This window comes from Oncorhynchus keta, chromosome 37 (assembly GCF_023373465.1).
Source record: "Oncorhynchus keta strain PuntledgeMale-10-30-2019 chromosome 37, Oket_V2, whole genome shotgun sequence".
Classification (NCBI taxonomy): Eukaryota; Metazoa; Chordata; class Actinopteri; order Salmoniformes; family Salmonidae; genus Oncorhynchus; species Oncorhynchus keta.
In genome coordinates this window covers 3,492,573-3,514,337 of record NC_068457.1, presented here as the reverse complement: position 1 = coordinate 3,514,337, position 21,765 = coordinate 3,492,573, and the positions used below count along the sequence as shown (strand labels likewise).

At 42.1% G+C, this 21,765-nt stretch overlaps 2 protein-coding genes across 3 annotated transcripts in view; one reads left to right on the top strand and one right to left on the bottom strand.

Annotated features, from left to right (window-relative positions):
- The window catches only part of LOC118370066 (gastrula zinc finger protein XlCGF17.1-like), a 246,728-nt gene extending 226,341 nt beyond the window's left edge, over positions 1-20,387 (top strand). Inside the window, exon 2 of one of the 2 annotated variants that reach the window (XM_052498855.1) lies at positions 16,968-20,387. In XM_052498855.1, coding sequence (XP_052354815.1) covers positions 16,968-18,610 — 1,643 coding nt within the window. In that variant the 3' untranslated portion in view covers positions 18,611-20,387. The remainder of the gene's footprint in view (positions 1-16,967) is intronic. The other variant, XM_035754860.2, reaches the window with a different exon arrangement.
- Positions 1-21,765, bottom strand: part of LOC127916587 (uncharacterized) — a 184,401-nt gene that overhangs the window by 69,844 nt on the left and 92,792 nt on the right. The window lies entirely within an intron of this gene.

The window sequence follows — 21,765 nt, the reverse complement described above, 5'->3', positions numbered from 1 at the left end:
TTGGGTTGGCTACACCAAAGATGATGGATATGCTGACAAGATGTTTCTCTGCCCTGATAAGGGGAGTCGTTGTCCACAAGTGGCACTGCTGGTTCTTTAGCTCTCGCCTACCCTTTCTTTGGATTGGTGGACACTTCTTATTATTGTAATCTATTTTTGACATATTCTGAGGGTTGTTTACGTCAACCGCCTGTATTCAATGGAGAGGGATGCTAAGCTACTACTCATGGCATGAATATGCATAACCATCTCGAGACAACTCCTATAGTGTTTTTATTAGAACACGCCGTTCTATACCTGGTAGAGGTTGATATCTGACAGAAATGAAAATCTCTGTTAGAAACTTAAAAAGGGGGAGTCTAAAGCTGCAACAACTAGGATTTTGGCTTCTGGACAACGAAATAAAGTTGATATGAAAACCAATAGAACAGGAGAGACATGACATAGCGGTGGGTCCAATCGAACAGGAGAGAAATTACATAGCGGTGGGTCCAATCGAACAGGAGAGAAATGACATAGCAGTGGGTCCAATCGAACAGGAGAGAAATGACATAGCGGTGGGTCCAATCGAACAGGAGAGAAATGGCATAGCGGTGGGTCCAATCGAACAGGAGAGAAATGACATAGCGGTGGGTCCAATCGAACAGGAGAGAAATTACATAGCGGTGGGTCCAATCGAACAGGAGAGAAATGACATAGCGGTGGGTCCAATCGAACGGGAGAGAAATGACATAGCGGTGGGTCCAATCGAACAGGAGAGAAATGGCATAGCGGTGGGTCTAATCGAACAGGAGAGAAATGACATAGCAGTGGGTCCAATAGAACAGGAGAGAAATGACATAGCAGTGGGTCCAATAGAACAGGAGAGAAATGACATAGCAGTGGGTCCAATAGAACAGGAGAGAAATGACATAGCGGCGGGTCTAATAGAACAGGAGAGAAATTACATAGTGGTGGGTCCAACAGGTAAATAATTTTTCCCCAATGATATGATTCCTCCTGTCTATACAGAAATATGTAAGATACTTTACCAGAAAGCATGACGTTGCCACAGAGGAATCGGGGATCATTGGCTTCCTTACAATAATACCTGTGTTTGGTTTCAAATCACAAGCTTGTAGGCTTATGACTATTTGGGCAGTGCATGTGGCAATAGGCCTCGCTGATTATTGAGTTGAGGCTGTCAGTGAAAAGCATCTCAAAGAGGTGTGATGATAATGTCTCTTGAGTATCATTTAAAATGTTGAGACAAGGAGAAGGGGAGGGTTGTGTGGTGAAGATATATGTGAGTATCTCTTCAGAATGTCCTCCTCCTGGCTTCCACCAATTCTTGCTCCTTCGTTGTTTCATTGTGTGAATTGATTGCCCTTAGATTGAGTTTATCATATACATTCCCCATTACAAATGTCACCAGTAGTAAATGCACCGTTACTTCCTGTTATTTGATTACATTAATTTCTGTTAATGCATGTATTAATTAGTCATTTTTTAATTTCTTTATTTATTTCACCTTTATTTAATCAGGTAGGCCAGTTAAGAACAAGTTGTCATTTACAACTGCGACCTGGCCAAGATAAAGCAAAGCAGTGCGACAAAACAACAACAGAGTTACAAACAAACAGTCAATAACACAATAGAAAATAAAAAATAGAATAATCTATGTACAGTGTGTGCAAATGTAGGGAGGTAGGCAATAAATAGGCCCTAGAAGCTAAATAATTACAATTTAGCATTAATATTGGAGTGATAGCTGTGCAGATGATTATGTAAAAGTAGAGATACTGGGGTGCAAAAGAGCAAAGGATAAATATCACTATGGGGATGAGGTAGTTGGGTGTGCTATTTACAGATTGGCTGTGTACAGGTACAGTGATCGGTAAGCTGCTCTGACAGCTGATGCTTAAAGTTAGAGGGGGAGATATAAGACTCCAGCCTCAGGGATTTTTGCAATTTGTTCCAGTCATTGGTAGCAGAGAACTGGAAGGAAAGGCGGCCAAAGGAGGAATTTGCTTTGGGGGTGACCAGTGAAATATATATATGGAGCGCGTGCTACGGGTGGGTGTTGCTATGGTGACCAGTGAGCTGAGATAAGGCAGGGCTTTACCTTGCAAAGACTTAAGGATGACCTGGAGCCAGTGGGTTTGATGACGAATATGTAGTGAGGGCCAGCCAACGAGAGCATACAGGTGGTGAGTAGAATATGGTGCTTTACCTTTCTCATTTTGTTTGAAGTGCTCCATGTGAGCAATGAGCATGTCTGGTTTCTCTATCCTGATAATGTTGAGGGAGCGCCCACCTGAGCATAGAACTACTTGGCCTGCTGCGTGGAAATGTAGGAACGTTTTTTAAATGTATTTTTACATCCATTGTGACGTTCCCCGGCAAAAAAAACAAAATGTCTCTCAACCAGAAGAGTACACTCAACCAGTAATACATACACATTACATATCATGTCTGCATTATAGTCTATCACTAGATAACTGAAATTACTTACCACTCTTGGCTTTGGGCAAAGGACCAACCAACACAGTCCACCAGAACCCTGCTGGAATGTTTGTCAAAAGCAGGAATATGCTGCAAAGGTGCAACCGGTACAGCTTGGTTTGGTTTACCTGTCCAATGGCAAACACCACAGGATTTACAATGAGCCACAACATCCTGTTTCAGACATCTTGTTGACACCGAGATGACCTGCCATACTACCATCGTGAGACAACCTCCGTATCTCTTGTCGAAGCGCAACTAGAACAACAATTTGAGATTAACTGGGCCAATCGTCTTGTCCAGAAGTGGCGTGAGAACGCCATGTTCTCGTTAGAACGCCATGTCCTCGTTAGAACGCCATGTCCTCGTTAGACCGTCATATCCTCGTTAGAATGCTATGTCCTCGTTAGAATCCATCTCCTGTCAAAATGACCAACAAAAACTTCATTAAACTCCTCTGGATACACCTCAGCAAAAAGAGGGGAGAGGGAAACATCTTTACTCTGTTCAGCAATCAGCTGCTTCCTAGAAACATCTCAACTCTGTTCAGCTGTCAGCTGCTTCCTAGAAACATCTCAACTCTGTTCAGCTGTCAGCTGCTTCCTAGAAACATCTCAACTCTGTTCAGCTATCAGTTGCTTTCTAGAAACATCTCAACTCTGTTCAGCTATCAGTTGCTTCCTAGAAACATTTTTACTCTGTTCATTAATCAACAGCTTCCTAGAAACATTTTTTTACTCTGTTCAGCAATGTGCTGCTTCCTAGACATCCAAGTGTCAACTGTAGGGATCCTCTCTTCATTCAGAGGTTCTACAAACTCTCACTTTTGGGGTTTTCAAAGGAGAGGTCAACTCAGGAGGTTTACCGAAATCAGGATCACTCACTAATGTCTCCGACAGATCAATCATGGTGGGATCGCTGACATCCTCAACACTAGACTTGCTCCCGGCGAATTTCTTAGACAGAGCACTTGTAACGGCACATGCTGGGATCACTTTAGGGTTCTTTTCTGATAACCCATCTGGTTCCTCAATTCTGGGTTCCTTACAAATGACAGGATTTGGCACAATCTTCCCTCCAGCCAAATCATTTCCCAATATGAATCACCAGTAGGCTAGGCCTCACTCCAACGACAACGGAATGAAAAATGTTTTAAGGTTATACCAAGGATCATTGTTCTATTTCATTTGGAATTGTAAGACCAATGGAAGTTAAAAATGATTTGGCCGTACTGCTATAACTCATATACTAATGCATTGCATAACATTCACAACATGGAACAACAGTAACCCAAAACATCTAAAATAAGTTTGTTCTGAAGTGTCTGTCCTATATCTGATATATATATATATATATATATATACACACAGTGCCGTACGAAAGTATTCGGCCCCCTTGAACTTTGTGACCTTTTGCCACATTCCAGGATTCAAACATAAAGATATAAAACTGTATTTTTTTTTGAAGAATCAACAACAAGTGGGACACAATCATGAAGTGGAACGACATTTACTGGATATTTCAAACTTTTTTAACAAATCAAAAACTGAAAAATTGGGCGTGCAAAATTATTCAGCCCCCTTAAGTTAATACTTTGTAGCGCCACCTTTTGCTGCGATTACATCTGTAAGTCGCTTGGGGTATGTCTCTATCAGTTTTGCACATCGAGAGACTGACATTTTTTCCCGTTCCTCCTTGCAAAACAGCTCGAGCTCAGTGAGGTTGGATGGAGAGCATTTGTGAACAGCAGTTTTCAGTCCTTTCCACAGATTCTCGATTGGATTCAGGTCTGGACTTTGACTTAGCCATTCTAACACATGGATATGTTTATTTTTGAACCCATTCCATTGTAGATTTTGCTTTATGTTTTGGATCATTGTCTTGTTGGAAGACAAATCTCCGTCCCAGTCTCAGGTCTTTTGCAGACTCCATCAGGTTTTCTTCCAGAATGGTCCTGTATTTGGCTCCATCCATCTTCCCATCAATTTTAACCATCTTCCCTGTCCCTGCTGAAGAAAAGCAGGCCCAAACCATGATGCTGCCACCACCATGTTTGACAGTGGTGATGGTGTGTTCAGGGTGATGAGCTGTGTTGCTTTTACGCCAAACATAACGTTTTGCATTGTTGCCAAAAAGTTCAATTTTGGTTTCATCTGACCAGAGCACCTTCTTCCACATGTTTGGTGTGTCTCACAGGTGGCTTGTGGCAAACTTTAAACAACACTTTTTATGGATATCTTTAAGAAATGGCTTTCTTCTTGCCACTCTTCCATAAAGGCCAGATTTGTGCAATATACGACTGATTGTCGTCCTATGGACAGAGTCTCCCACCTCAGCTGTAGATCTCTGCAGTTCATCCAGAGTGATCATGGGCCTCTTGGCTGCATCTCTGATCAGTCTTCTCCTTGTATGAGCTGAAAGTTTAGAGGGACGGCCAGGTCTTGGTAGATTTGCAGTGGTCTGATACTCCTTCCATTTCAATATTATCACTTGCACAGTGCTCCTTGGGATGTTTAAAGCTTGGGAAATCTTTTTGTATCCAAATCCGGCTTTAAACTTTTTCACAACAGTATCTCGGACCTGCCTGCTGTGTTCCTTTGTTCTTCATGATGCTCTCTGCGCTTTTAACGGACCTCTGAGACTATCACAGTGCAGGTGCATTTATACGGAGACTTGATTACACACAGGTGGATTGTATTTATCATCATTAGTCATTTAGGTCAACATTGGATCATTCAGAGATCCTCACTGAACTTCTGGAGAAACTCTCTAGAAAGGCCAAAACCTAGGAAGAAACCTAGAGAGGAACCAAGCTATGTGGGGTGGCCAGTCCTCTTCTGGCTGTGCCGGGTGGAGATTATAACAGAACATGGCCAAGATGTTCAAATGTTCATAAATGACCAGCATGGTCCAATAATAATAAGGCAGAACAGTTGAAACTGGAGCAGCAGCATGGCCAGGTGGACTGGGGACAGCAAGGAGTCATCATGTCAGGTAGTCCTGGGGCATGGTCCTAGGGCTCAGGTCCTCTGAGAGAGAGAAAGAAAGAGAGTATTAGAGAGAGCACACTTAAATTCACACAGGACACCGAATAGGACAGGAGAAGTACTCCAGATATAACAAACTGACCCTAGCCCCCCGACACACAAACTACTGCAGCAAAAATACTGGCAGCTGAGACGGTAGGGGTCAGGAAACACTGTGGCCCAATCCAAGGACACCCCTGGATAGGGCCAAACAGGAAGGATATAACCCTACCCACTTTGCCAAAGCACAGCCCCCACACCACTAGAGGGATATCTTCAACCACCAACTTACCATCCTGAGAGAAGTCTGAGTATAGCCCACAAAGATCTCCGCCACGGCACAACCCAAAGGGGGGGCGCCAACCCAGACAGGAAGATCACATCAGTGACTCAACCCACTCAAGTGACGCACCCCTCCTAAGGATGGTATGAAAAAGCCCTAGTAAGCCAGTGACTCAGCCCCTGTAATAGGGTTAGAGGCAGAGAATCCCAGTGGAAAGAGGGAACCGGCCAGGCAGAGACAGCAAGGGCGGTTCGTTGCTCCAGAGCCTTTCCGTTCACCTTCCCACTCCTGGGCCAGACTACACTCAATCATATGACCCACTGAAGAGATGAGTCTTCAGTAAAGACTTAAAGGTTGAGACCGAGTTTGCGTCTCTGACATGGGTAGGCAGACCGTTCCATAAAAATGGAGCTCTATAGGAGAAAGCCCTGCCTCCAGCTGTTTGCTTAGAAATTCTAGGGACAATTAGGAGGCCTGCGTCTTGTGACCGTAGCGTACGTGTAGGTATGTACGGCAGGACCAAATCAGAGAGATGGGTAGGAGCAAGCCCGTGTAATGCTTTGTAGGTTAGCAGTAAAACCTTGAAATCAGCCCTTGCTTCAACTTTTGTTATTGACCAAATACTTATTTTCCACCATAATTTGCAAATAAATTCATAAAAAATCCTACAATGTGATTTTCTGGAGAGAAAAAAAATCTAATTTTGTCTGTCATAGTTGAAGTGTACCTATGATGAAAATTACAGGCTATCTCATCTTTTTAAGTGGGAGAACTTGCACAATTGGTGGCTGACTAAATACTTTTTTGCCCCACTGTATATGTACTGAACTGGTCTGATGCTTTAAGCACACGTTTGATTAAATAATTAAGACAAGATAACCTAACCAGAAGGAGAAAAATACTGCTGTTATGCTCTTGAAGTTTCCGGTAATGGGCTACACCAGAGGTCGGCAACCTTTTCCATTTGGAGTGTGAAGTTATCTGACCATTTCTAACTACCTGCGTGCCGGTTAGGATTTTCTTATGCACAGTTTACTGGAACAGCTTAATTTAATTCATAATAGTATCTCAATCATAGAATGTAGATTCATCTACATTCAATCTAAATGAAAATTATGCAAATTTAAAAGTAACTTTTATTGCCATTGCCAACTATGTAAAAATAGCCTACATAAAGCCAACAAATAAAAATATTGCAGCCTGCAGGTAGAAAATATCATATAAATCACATTTGCTGCACATGGCCTGTCTACAACGAACTGGAAACATTTTTATCAACTATCAACTGGGTCGGCCCAAAACTGGAGATAGCAAGCTTTGTATAAAATATTCTGGGCCCTCAGAGTATCCCACACCAGTGTGTTTGGGACAGACACAGCTATTTGTGCAAAGAATAAGAAGCAAGCAGGTATTTTATGACATTTCCACTGAATCAGAGCGTTACATTTTCCCCTTTTATGCTGAGTGGTTATCGAAAGGGCGAGAGCTGGAAATATTTTACGAAAATACTTTGAGGAACTATTGTCATTTGCAATTGATTTTGATGAGACTTTGTTTACTTGCTGTTTGAGGTGAATAAAAAAATAATTTGAGAAGCTCCACAACTCATTAGTGGTGGTACGTTAAGACAATCAGAAATACTATCAGACATCCCCAAATGGGCACATTTATAGGCCTACATTTGCGTGCAGGCCAGGTAGAATAATCCTACTTCTATATGTGTAATCAGGTGTGTGTCCTTTCTCAACATTGGCAGAAGTGTTTCAAACGAAAGTCAATGAATAAATTGACAAAACTGACACATCTTGCGGGGTCAGGTCTGGGTGGTCTGCCAGGGGCCGTTTCATTAATATCCGTTTGGGTCGGCATGGGGAATGATTCTATTTCCCCATAGTATGGTGTACGGAAGTTGACCAACTGAAAGGGAGTGTAACTTTATGACTGTTGGATTCGGGCTAAACTTTGAACATTGAGATATTAAAGACATGATATATCAGACGCAGAGTATATAAAGGAGTGAGATCTGTAGAAAGACAAGAGTGGCTGTGGAATGTGCTGGGTGGACTGGAGGAGATCACAGGATTGCTATAGGGAAAGCGGATGGACATCTGTGGATTAGGCGAAGGAGGGGTTGAGGTCAGGAGGTCAGGTCAGATCCATTGAAGGGCGTAATAAGGGTTTAGTGTCCTGTTACCCTCTTCCTGTCTATCCAGAAAATGTAAGGATTGGAGAGAAGGAGGTGTCCAAAGTGGGGTATATATACTTGTGATGGTGAGAACATGTTTTTGTCTGACTTATAGCTGTAACGACCCTTTGGGAATAATTAAACTTGATTAAGCTTCTCTAGTGTCCGTGAGTTATTTTCTCTGGAAAATTAGAACCTAACACTATAATTAGTGTTCCCTGAAGGAGGGAAACGAGGTACAACACCTGTTTGGCCCCACCCCTTCCTGGGTCGGTGAAGAGCGGTATTACATTTAAGTAATAAACCCGAGCCTCACGTTCATCACCTGTAGAAGGCAGGGATTCCAGCGAGGCTTGAATTTAATAGTATGTTGTACCTAGTTTCCCTCCTTCAGGGAACAGTAGTTATAGTCATAACGTTACTCTTGCCATATGATGAACTTCAACTTAAATAGGAGATCTTGCTGTCGGGCAGTTTGTTTGTATTCTGAAATGCACTCGAACTATGTATCATTTAGTGGCTCCTTATGTTACGCTGGGGGAAACAGTTTTCGTGGGCACAGAAGTACAAAATAATTTCAGAGTTTGTAATCCAAGATGGCGTAGCAGTAAGACGTGTTTGTTGTAAATGTTGTCTTTTTTTGTATATATTGCAATATTTCAATCTCTTTTTCCATCTTTAAATTAAATATACCTTCCGGCAACCCGCCTCACCCAATGTGATATGGATCTGCTATGTTTTAGACCTTATAGCTAGAACCTCCATCAGAAGTTAGCCATCAGAAGCTAACCAGCTGATTAGCTGCTTGCTATTTAGTCATTTTTAGCCACTGCTAGCAACCTTTAAATTTTTAGCTAAGAGACCAGCTGTTTTTAGCCTGGATAATACCTGCCAGTCTGCACAGCGCAATATCAACCCTGAGCATATCGGACTGTTTTTCTCCATTACATCACCGTATTCCTGCCGTAAGCTCTGGACCATTACACCGGATAATCGCAGCTAGCTAGCTGCTACCGAGTGGCCCAGCCCCGAAGCTAGCCTTGAGCCAGGCCCATCTCCTGGCCTGCTCAGTGGACCCTGTGATCACTCGGCTACACAGCTGATTCCTCCCAGACTCTTCACTAAGACGACTAGAAGCTACTACATCACCGGATTCCTGCCGTAAGCTCTGGACCTTTGCACCGGATTGGCTATAGTGGCTAACGCCCTTGTCCCGAAGCTAACACCAATTAGCCTCGAGCCAGGTGCATCTCCCCACTAGCAAACAAATTTACTCCAGCTACAATACCTCTTTTGCCAATTGGCCTGGACCCTTTGTCGACACGGAGCCCCGCTTATCCATCACGACTGGTCTGCCTACACAATTCCGTCCGATGTGCCCTCAACCGGCCTTTGCCAGACATCGATTACGCCCTTGTCCCGAAGCTAGCACCAGGTGCATCTCCCAGCCAGCGTAGTAAACACTACCATATCGGCTTCCCTGGTTCATATATTGCTGTTCACTGGACCCTATGATCACTAGGCTACATAGCTGATGCCTGCTGGACTGTTATTAATCACAGTACTCCATTTTGTTTATTTTGTTTAACTGTCGGCCTCAGCCTGGAACTCAAGCCCTGTGTGTAGTTAATTGACCCTTTCTGCCCATTCATCGCCATTTTACCTGTTGTTGTTGTCTTAGCTGATTTACTGTTGTTGTCTTACCCGTTGTTGTCTAAGCTAGCGCTCCCAATCAACACCTGTGATTGCTTTATGCCTTCCTTTATGTCTCTCTAATTTCAATATGCCTTGTATACTGTTGTTTAGGGTAGTTCTTATTGTTTTATTTTACTGCAGAGCCCCTAGTCCCACTCAACATGCCTCAGAGAACTCTTTTGTCCCACCTCCCACATATGCGGTGACCTCTGTGGTGGTTAATTTCTTTACTATCAAATGAGGAGAGACAAACTTCACACAAGTCAGAGTTATACGTAAACTAAATCTTTAATAAGAGCTTTGCAATAGCAAATACTTATCAACAATTCACCATTTTCTAATGATCCATTGAGAGTGGCAAAACAAAAGTACAAAGATCTTTTATAGCCCAGATACAGAGATCTCAGAGGCCCTAGAACACACACACAATAGTTAATAGAATACTCTATTCTGTCGAAAAAACAACCATTATAATGCAATACAAGTATTAGAACATAATATTGCAATTTCCCTAACACCTCACCTACACTAACCAGTGCCTCCAGAGATGCAACCTCTCTTATCGTCACTCAATACCTAGGTTTACCTCCACTGTATCCGCACACTACCATACCCCTGTCTGTACGTTATGCGTTGAATCTATCCTACCACGCCCAGAAATCTGCTCCTTTTATTCTCTGTTCACAACCCACTAGACGACCAGTTCTGATAGCCTTTAGCCGTACCCTCATCCTACTCCTCTGTTCCTCGGGTGATGTAGAGGTTTACCCAGGCCCTGTGTGTCCCCAGGCACTCTCATTTGTTTACTTCTGTAACCGTAAAAGCCTTGGTTTCATGCATGTTAACATCAGAAGCCTCCTCCCTAAGTTTGTTTTACTCACTGCTTTAGCACACTCCGCCAACCTTGATGTCCTTGCCGCGTCTGAATCCTGGCTTTGGAAGGCCACAAAAAATTCTGAAATTTTCATCCCCATCTACAACATTTTCCAACAAGATAGAACTGCCAAAGGGGGAGGAGTTGCAATCTACTGCAGAGATGGCCTGCAAAGTTTTATCCTACTTTCCAGGTCTAAGCTCAAACAGTTCGAGCTTTTAATTTTAAAAATGAATCTCTCCAGAAATAAGTCTCTCACTGTTGCCACCTGTTACAGACCCCCCTCAGTTCCCAGCTGTGCCCTGGACACCATATGTGAATTTATTGCCCCCCCATATATCTTCAGAGTTCATTCTGTTAGGTGACCTAAACTGGGATGCCTGGTTGTTCTTTAAAAGTAATTTCCTCACCACCTTAAATAAGCATGTCCCTTTCAAAAAATGTAAAACTTAGAACAGATACAGCCCTTGGTTCACTCCAGACCTGACTGCCCTTGACCAGCACAAAAACATCCTGTTGCGTACTGCAATATGCAACTTTTCAGGGAAGTCAGGAACTAATACACACAGTCAGTTAGGAAAGCAAAAGCTAGCTTTTTCAAACCAAAATATACATCCTGTAGCTCGAACTCCAAAAAGTTTTGGGACACTGTAAAGCCCATGGAGATTAAGAGCACCTCATCCCAGCTGCCCACTGCACTGAGGCTAGGAAACACTGCACCACCGATAAATCCACGATAATCGAATTTCAGTAAGTATTTCTCTACGGCTGGCCATGCTTTCCTCCCGGCTACCCCAACCCCGGCCAACAGCTCCCCACCCCCCGCAGCTACTTTCCCAAACCTCCCCAGCTTCTCCTTCGCCCAAATCCAGATAGTTGATGTTCTGAAAGAGTTGCAAAACCTGGACCCGTACAAATCAGCTGGGCTAAACAATCTGGACCCTCTCTTTCTAAGATTATCTGCCGCCATTGTGGCAACCCCTATTACGAGTCTGTTCGTAAGGTAGCCTAGTGGTTAGAGCGTTGGACTTGTAACCGAAAGGTTGCAAGATCGAATCCCCGAGCTGCAAAGGTAAAAATCTGTCGTTCTGCCCCGAACATGGCAGTTAACCCACTGTTCCTAGGCCGTCATTGAAAATAAGAATTTGTTCTGAACTGACTTGCCTAGTTAAATAAAGGTCAAATAAAATAAAAATAGTCTGTTCAACCTCTCTTTCGTATCGTCCGAGATTCCTAAAGATTGGAAAGCTTTCGCGGTCAACCCCCTCTTCAAAGGGGGTGACACTCTAGACCCAAACTGTTACAGACCTATATCCATCCTGCCCTGCCTTTCCAAAGTTAATAACCAGTTATGCATTAGGGGGTGCTACAAATTTTTGGGGATGAAAAACGTTCCTGTTTTAAACAAGATATTTTGTCACGAAAATATGCTCGACTATGCATATAATTGACAGCTTTGGAAAGAAAACACTCTGACGTTTCCAAAACTGCAAAGATATTGTCTGAGTGCCACAGAACTGATGTTACAGGCGAAACCCAGATAAAAATCCAACCAGGAAGTGCCTCATTTTTTAAAACCGCCTCATGCCAATGACTCCTTATATGGCTGTGAATGGTCTACGAATGAGCTTCCGTTTTCCACGTGTTCCCCAAGGTGTCTACAGCATTGTGATGTCTTTTTAGGCATTTCCATTGAAGAATGGCTGTAAGGGACCATATATAGCATGTGGTCACATGGTGTCTCCCGCAGAAAATCTTGCGTAAAATACTGAGGTAGCCATTTTTCCAATCGCTTCTTATGAGAAACCAATTGCCTTGACGGATATATTATCGAATATATATGTTAAAAACACCTTGAGGATGGATCCTAAACAACGTTTGCCGTGTTTCTGTCAATATTTTGGAGCAAATTTTGAAAAATGTTTGGCGTTTTAGTTACAGCATTTTCCGGTTGATTTCTCAGCCAAGCATGATGAAGAAACGGGAGCTATTTCGCCTACAAAAATAAACTTTTTGGAAAAAAAGGAACATTTGCTATCTAACTGGGAGTCTCCTGAGTGAAAGCATCTGAAGTTCTTCAAAGGTAAATTATTTAATTTGGTGCTTTTCTTATTTTCGTGAAAATATTGCCTGCTGCCAGCAGAGCCTAGCATAGCATTATGCCATGATAAACTTACACAAATGCTTGTCTAGCGTTGGCTGTAACGCATATTTTGAAAATCTGAGATGACAGTGTTGTTAACAAAAGGCTAAGCTTGTGTTTGAATATATTTATTTCATTTCATTTGCGATTTTCATGAATAGGAAAAGTTTCTAGGGGTATTTATGTCCGCTGCGTTATGCTAATGCATTTGAGGCTATGATTACGCTCCCGGATACGGGTTTGCTCGTCGCAAGAGGGTTAACAAACACTGACCATTTTTTAATCCCACCGTACCTTCTCCGCTGTGCAATCCGGTTTCCGAGCTCAGCCACGCTCAAGGTACTAAACGATATCATAACCGCCATTGATAAAAGACAGTACTGTGCAGCAGTTTCATCAACCTGGCAAAGTATTTTGACTCTGTCGATCACTGTATTCTTATCGGCAGACTCAACAGGCTTGGTTTCTCAAATGACTGACTCGCCTGGTTCACGACTTCTCAGATAGAGTTCAGTCTGTCAAGTCTGTCAAGCCTGTTGTCCGGACCTCTGGCAGTCTCTACAGTGGTAGCACAGGGTTCAATTCTCGGGCCGACTCTTTTCTCTTATTTTTGCTCTTTTGCACACCAGTATTTCTACTTGCACAACATCATCTGCAAATCTATCACTCCAGTGTTAATGCTAAATTGTAATTACTTTGCTACTATGGCTGATTTATTGCCTTACCTCTGTACTTCATTTGCAAACACTGTATATAGATTCTTCTATTGTGTTATTGACTGTACTTTTGTTTATCCCACGTGTGACTCTTGTTTTTTTTCTGCACTGCTTTGCTTTATCTTGGCCAGGTCGCAGTTGTAAATGAGAACTTGTTCTCAACTGGCCTACCTGGTTAAATAAAGGTACTGGGTACTTTTTTCCTGTTGAAAAGTCATATATAAATACAGTAAAGTATAAACACACTAAAGGGAAACAAATAAATGTTTTGAGCAAAATACTGCAAACTACAAGGTGTGAGTGATGTCATAGTAAGGCATTCAAGGAGTTGGTTTGATGGGAAGTCGTGATGTCATCCAATAGGCGACTGATCTTCATGTGAATATTCATTCATTCTTTTTTAAATCCTTCCTGTTCTGTCAAGTTGTTTGTTGATCATTGCTAGAAAGCCATTTTCAAGTCTTTCCATAGATTTTAACGACAATTTAAGTCCAAACTGTAACTAGGCCACTCGGGAACATTCAATGTCATCTTGGTAAGCTCCTTCAGTGTAGATTTGGCCTTGTGGTTTAGGTTATTGTCCTATTAGTACAGTTTTTTGTATTCAGATCTCTGAAATGCACTCTACCTATGTAACATTTAGTTTCCTTATATTACGCTGGGAAAACAGTTTTCATGGGCACAGAAATCCTAAATCATTTGAGTTTGCAAAATCCAATGGTTCTAACGGAGAGTCACCTTAACTTTATTGACAACACCCAAATGGATATGGTCATGAATGCGGTTCTTCAATAATTACACATACAATAATTATACTGTAGCTGTTTTGTTAAGTCACATGTTCAACTATCATCAACTTATCCAGGAAATCATTTTCTGAATGACAATCACCACGACATGCAACCAAGCTGCTTCTTCATTCTTTACTCTGGTAAAGACAGTTATGCTGTGCTCCACGTTTGATCCAACATTCCTAACAAATTGATGTTTATAATGTGTTATTGTCTGCTTGATTTACAGTAGGGTCTTGTTAGTCTGTTTGGACACAGATACTTACCTCATGTTTATTTTTATTTATTTTACCTTTATTTAACGAGGCAAGTCAGTTAAGAACAAATTCTTATTTTCAATGACGGCCGAGGAACAAAATCAAATCAAATGTATTTGTCACATACACATGGTTAGCAGATGTTAATGGGAGTGTAGCGAAATGCTTGTGCTTCTAGTTCCGACAATGCAGTAATAACCAACAAGTAATCTAGCTAACAATTCCAAAACTACTGTCTTATGCACAGTGTAAGGGGATAAGAATATGTACATAAAGATATATGAATGAGTGATGGTACAGAGCAGCATAGGCAAGATACAGTAGATGGTATCGAGTACAGTATATATGAGATGAGTATGTAAACAAAGTGGCATAGTTAAAGTGGCTAGTGATACATGTATTACATAAGGATGCAGTAGATGATATAGAGTACAGTATATACATATTCATATGAGATTAATAATGTAGGGTATGTAAACATTATATTAGGTAGCATTGTTTAAAGTGGCTAGTGATATATTATACATCATTTCCCATCAATTCCCATTATTAAAGTGGCTGGAGTTGAGTCAGTGTCAGTGTGTTGGCAGCGGCCACTCAGTGTTAGTGGTTGCTGTTTAACAGTCTGATGGCCTTGAGATAGAAGCTGTTTTTCAGTCTCTCGGTCCCAGCTTTGATGCACCTGTACTGACCTCGCCTTCTGGATGATAGCGGGGTGAACAGGCAGTGGCTCGGGTGGTTGTTGTCCTTGATGATATTTATGGCCTTCCTGTAACATCGGGTGGTGTAGGTGTCCTGGAGGGCAGGTAGTTTGCACCCAGTGATGCGTTGTGCAGACCTCACTACCCTCTGGAGAGCCTTACGGTTGAGGGCGGAGCAGTTGCCGTACCAGGCGGTGATACAGCCCGCCAGGATGCTCTCGATTGTGCATCTGTAGAAGTTTGTGAGTGCTTTTGGTGACAAGCCAAATTTCTTCAGCCTCCTGAGGTTGAAGAGGCGCTGCTGCCCCTTCTTCACGATGCTGTCTGTGTGGACCAATTCAGTTTGTCTGTGATGTGTATGCCGAGGAACTTAAAACTTACTACCCTCTCCACTACTGTTCCATCGATGTGGATAGGGGGGTGTTCCCTCTGCTGTTTCCTGAAGTCCACAATCATCTCCTTAGTTTTGTTGACGTTGAGTGTGAGGTTATATTCCTGACACCACACTCCAAGGGCCCTCACCTCCTCCCTGTAGGCCGTCTCGTCGTTGTTGGTAATCAAGCCTACCACTGTTGTGTCGTCCGCAAACTTGATGATTGAGTTGGAGGCGTGCGTAGCCACGCAGTCGTGGGTGAACAGGGAGTACAGGAGAGGGCTCAGAACGCACCCCAGTGTTGAGGATCAGCAGGGTGGAGATGTTGCCTACCCTCACCACCTGGGGGTGGCCCGTGGTCGAGACCCAGGGTCTCGAGCTTGATGACGAGCTTGGAGGGTACTAACCTGCCTGTTCAGGGGCAGAACGACAGATTTGTACCTTGTCAGTTCGGGGGTTTGAACTTGCAACCTTCCGGTTACTAGTCCAACGCTCTAACCACTAGGCTACCCTGCCGCCCCAGGGTAGCCTAGCCTGTGTAGAGAACTGTTCCTTGATGGATAGGCTATTGTACAACACACAGAGCTATTTTCCTATATTTGTTTTTAGGTGAAGTTATGGGTCCTACAGTAGGTCTATGTTATTGTTATGGGTCCTAGAGTACACTATGTGTGTCATGCAACAACAACCAAAGTACTTCTTCATTCATTACATAGGTTTATTTGTTGTTAGATGAAGTTATGGGCCAATTTTGTAAACAGTGTACAAACCCTCATTGTCAGGCTGATGGAACAGCTTGCCAAAGAGCATTTTACTGGTTGAAGTGTTTAAGTACAAGCGGCTGATTTGAGATGATGACACAAGCATTATATTAAGCAGGACATTCAAACGAGCCATACAATTATAATAAAAAGTACTGTGAAATGCACTCATAAGCGACCTGGAAATGGAGGTTCCTCCCCTGAGTTTTCCCACATTCAGAATACATTGTGAAAAACTAAAATCTTTGCTCAACATTTTTGCTCCTGGCAGATATACTACATCCATAACTATACTACATCCATAACTATCGGTTTCCTCATCAGCAGGGAGGAGTTTCTACAACCAAATTGAATGTGCATTGCCCTCGTGCCACAATTTTATGAAACAGGAAGGGGCCTATATTGGAGACCAAAAGTCGTCTGGCACACTGCTTAGAGTTTCAACAACATGAATAACTTATTTCTAGTCTACAATCTTAGATGTTACTACTAATGTGAAAAGAAGACAAAATGTGACTGTTCTTGCTCATTTTAAGACAAATGTCAAATAATCATTACATTCATTACAGACGTCAATTGTTGTACAACGTCATGGCTACGCTGTTGGCATCACTGTTTCCAATGGATTTCCGCTGTTGTTGGCCTTTAACCATCTGTCTGACTTTGTTGTTCACACAGGAGAGAGACGTGACTATTGTGGATCCTCTGGGGAGCCTCAACAACCTCATGATGCTGACAAGGCAGAGAAGAGTCTCTCCACATTAGAACACCTCAAGAAACACCTGCAGAGATCCACAGGGAAGATATCTCACTGCTGTTCTGACTGTGGGAAGAGATTCACCTCAGCAGGCATTAAAATTCATCAGAGAATCCACACAGTAGAGAAATCGTATAACTGTACTCAATGTGGGAAGAGTTTTACTCATTCATCCAGCCTGATATCACATCAGAGAACACACACAGGAGAGAAACCGTATAGCTGTACTCAATGTGGGAAGAGTTTTACGCATTCATCCAGCCTGATATCACACCAGAGAACACACACAGGAGAGAAACCTTATAGCTGTACTCAATGTGGGAAGAGTTTTACTCATTCATCCACCCTGATGTCACACCAGAGAACACACACAGGAGAGAAACCTTATAGCTGTACTCAATGTGGGAAGAGTTTTACTCATTCAACCAGCCTGATATCACACCAGAGAACACACACAGGAGAGAAACCTTATAGCTGTGGTGAATGTGGGATGAGTTTTACTCAGCAAAGCAGCCTGATATCACACCAGAGAACACACACAGGAGAGAAGCCGTATAGCTGTGATGAATGTGGGAAGAGTTTTGATACATCTAGCCATCTTACTGTACACCAAAGATCACACACAGGAGAGAAACCATATAGCTGTACTCAATGTGGGAAGAGTTTTTTTACATCTAGCCATCTGAAGATACACCAGAGAATACACACAGGAGAGAAACCTTTTAGCTGTACTCAATGTGGGAAGAGTTTTTTAACATCTAGCCAGCTGAAGATACACCAGAGAACACACACAGGAGAGAAACCATATAGCTGTGTGCAATGTGGGAAGAGTTTTACTCAGCTAAGCAACCTGATATCACACCAGAGAACACACACAGGAGAGAAACCGTATAGCTGTGATGAATGTGGGAATAGTTTTACAAAGTTGTGTAATCTGACTCTTCACCAGAGAACACACACAGGAGAGAAACCTTATAGCTGTGCTCAATGTGGGAAGAGTTTTTTTACATCTAGCCATCTGAATATACACCAGAGAACACACACAGGAGAGAGACCTTATAGCTGTGATCCATGTGGGAAGAGTTTTACTCAGCTAAGCAGCCTGATTTCACACCAGAGAATACACACAGGAGAGAAACCGTATAGCTGTACTCAATGTGTGAAGAGTTTTACTCACCTAAGCAGCCTGATTTCACACCAGAGAACACACACAGGAGAGAAACCCTATAGCTGTGATCGATGTGGGAAGAGTTTTACTCAGCTCAGCAGCCTGATTTCACACCAGAGAATACACACAGGAGAGAAACCTTATAGCTGTACTCAATGTGGAAAGAGTTTTACTCACATAAGCACTCTGATATCACACCAGAGAACACACACAGGAGATAAACCATATAGCTGTAATGAATGTGGGAAGAGTTTTGTTCAATCTGGCAATCTGACAGTACACCAGAGAACGCACACAGGAGAGAAATTGTACAGCTGTAATGAATGTGGGAAGAGTTTTGTTCAATCTGGCAATCTGACAGTACACCAGATAACACACACAGGAAAGAAATCTTGAGATAATCTGATACAACTCTGATCAAGTTTTATCTGATCAAGTAATAGAAAATACATACATGGAGTTGTTTCATGATATCAAGTAATTCATGTCACAATGTGGACTGTTAACACATTGTAGTAGGAGTATTTTAATATTGTCACAATGTAGAAGCCTAATCGTATGCCCCCTTATCATTTGATTTCAACATGATATGGATATTAGCCTCAGGGGGAAAATCCAGGCTCTGAATTGAAAGGGTACTATTGTGATTTAACAAAAAAATGTACTAACAAAAAAAGAGTTGTATTACACTTGAATAAAAATGCAACACTTCAAAATGTAACGAGCTGTTTTCTACAAATTGTCCTCTAACCAGGGATGTACACATTACTCCCAGATTCCGTGTGGTTTTTGAGCAGTTAGTTTTAACAGGATGTCCCTCCCTCTCTCGCACGATGACAAGTAAGTGTTGCGGTTCTCTTAGTGTTGGGGACCCATAAACTCAAAATGTAGCTGACTGTCTTCTGCAGGTTGTCTTCTAACCAGTGAGCTAAAAGATATCTCCCATTTCCATGTCTTTTTTTTTAGATTCAACAGCAAGTACAACCTGATTTCCCCCCTAATTGATATCAGTGATTTATTGCTGCTTGTGTCCATGGTGAGGACAACTTGGTTTCTGATTGTCTCAAGGTTGGGCAGTCAAAAAGATTTGTGTTTTGTGTTTAGCCAGTGCGTTCCATGGATTCTTGTTTGTAATTGTTGACTGCCAGTAGACACCATGTTTATATTGGTGAAGGTGAAGCATTGTAGTTGATTATAATGTGAAATGGAAGTTGTTTTCTGTTGGTGGTGCGCAATCTCTTAATTAATGTGTTACAGTCTTTGGTTTTTCCATTTATGTTTTGAGGTTGAACTTTAGCAGGTATAGCTCGTTAGCACATAGGGCGCATTGATTGGTGTCACCTCATTAGTCAGTATGTGTTACACCTGTGCTGGCTTGTCCATCTCGTTAGTGGGAAGGTGTTTCACCTGAGCTGGTCCAGGTTCTATTTAAGAGTGTCTGGCCCAGTGCTCCAGTTGTCTTGATAGATGTGGAGAGTCAACACCTTTTAGTTGCTCCACTTTTTTGGTTTACTTCCTGTCTGTAAGTTTGGTGTGAGTTATAGTTTCCCTCTTCTTGGGCAGATTTAGTGGGTCTCATGGTGTGTCTTATGTCCCAGTTGTTGTTACTAGTCAACTTTCAGTGAACACTGAGAGCAAAACTGCAACGTTATGTTATAATGCTTTTATTGGATCAAATAGTAGTTTTTGCAACATAAGAGTGTTCTTATAACTATTGTGCCTGTGTATTCTACTGAGGATGGTCCTCTGGGGGATAACACTGACAGGAACTTTACAATGTCTTTTGGGTGATAAAACCTAAAGTGACCGCATTCCAGAGCATGAGTTAATGTTTCTGTTCTATATGGTACCAGGGCGAGATGACCACAGGGCCAGACCCTGGTCTCTACACAAAGAGAGACCAGGGTACCATTAGGGGTTCCTATTTACAGCAGATACTGTCTCCTGTAACCGTGTGACCCGTCCTTTATGTCTATTGTTGGTCTTGTAGGTTGAAAAGGGTTTAACTTGGCTATAAAAGACCTTTGTACTTTTGTCTCGTGGCTCACAACAAATAATCTGGGGGTGGTTTGTCGACCAGCCATTATCGTAGAGCACTCAATTGATTCACTTTATATGTGTGCGTTGTATTGACCTGCCCCCTTATTAAGTGAATAAAGATTTAGTTTAAGAATAACAATGACTTGTGTGATAAGTGTGCCTCCTCATTTGATATTAAAGAAATGAACCACATTTGGGGATGTGAATTTTCACTTTGTGACGCTCCTGATGACCTGGGTAAATGGTACACGAGGGATCCTTCAAACTTGGAATCTCAGGAGACCACACTTCGGGAACGGAGCAGATGGACCCACCTCATAGGCTCTGAGTGTATTCTTGTGTGAGGAGGTGTGAAGCGGGCCGAGCCAGCTATCTGTGAACTAGATGAAAACTAGAATCTGTGTTTACTAGTTAAGACCATGTTTGATATAGAATAAGCTAGTAAGGTGCACCTGTAATTATTTTAAACCTGCAATTGTTTTAAACCTGGATCCCATTTTAGAAGTATTGAAAGATGACATTATCCTAGGAACTAACCATGACATAGAAATGTGAAAATATTCCTGTAGGTTAAAATATTGTTGAAAAACAATTGATTAGGTATGTTTGGGAATAGCATTGTGGGGACTGCGATATGAGATGTGTGTGTGATTGAGTCTTAATCTGAAGTTTGGATTGTAACAGATCTATAGTATATTTTTTGTTCTGCTGGGAGTATGTTTGGAAAGCTGCTTCGTAGCTATGGAGTGTCCTTGAAAAAGCAAATGGAATGGTTGTGAGTACCTGAGAATTTCTTATGTTTTATATGCGTTCTGTGAATATATGAAAATATGATAAATTGAATGTGTGTATAATTGATTTCTAGAGATTTGATAAAGTAATACTGGGAATATAATTAGATGTAGACGAACGTAGGTTTTGAGTTGGTATCTTTAATGGATAATTTGATAAAGATTAGGTTTAAGCATTATCAAACAGTCTACAAAGTCTAGGCAATTGTCTCAGAAACTGATGGGAGTGTGTCCACCAGGGCAAGTTACACTAAGGATGAAACTATAAAACGCTTGTTGGATTTTCTCTGTCCGGGTACTACATTTGAAATAAAACTGCCCTTGAGGCCTGGGGGGGTCTTCCCAGTATGAGAGAGTTGCTAGATTTATTAAATAAACCTTGTTCTATTAAGTTACAGTGAACCAAGTTGGCTGACGAGCTGTTGATGTTGAAGAAGCATCCCGTCCACTAGATTATACGTCACAGTGGCAGAATCACCTGAAAGATGAACGCCATCTGCTGACTGGAGTTGGTATCGCAGCTGAGAAAATACTTTCAAGCAAAAAGCGACTGCCCCTAAAAACCAACGACTCCCTTTGAAAACGGGCGATGTGGCATCAGAAACATGTATTATAGTGGAAAATGTACTACAAAGTGCAGCTAAATAGAATAACTTTGGTCATATCCACTCAGCACGTGATATTCAAGGACGTCGAATTATGTAGTAGTATTGTACATGT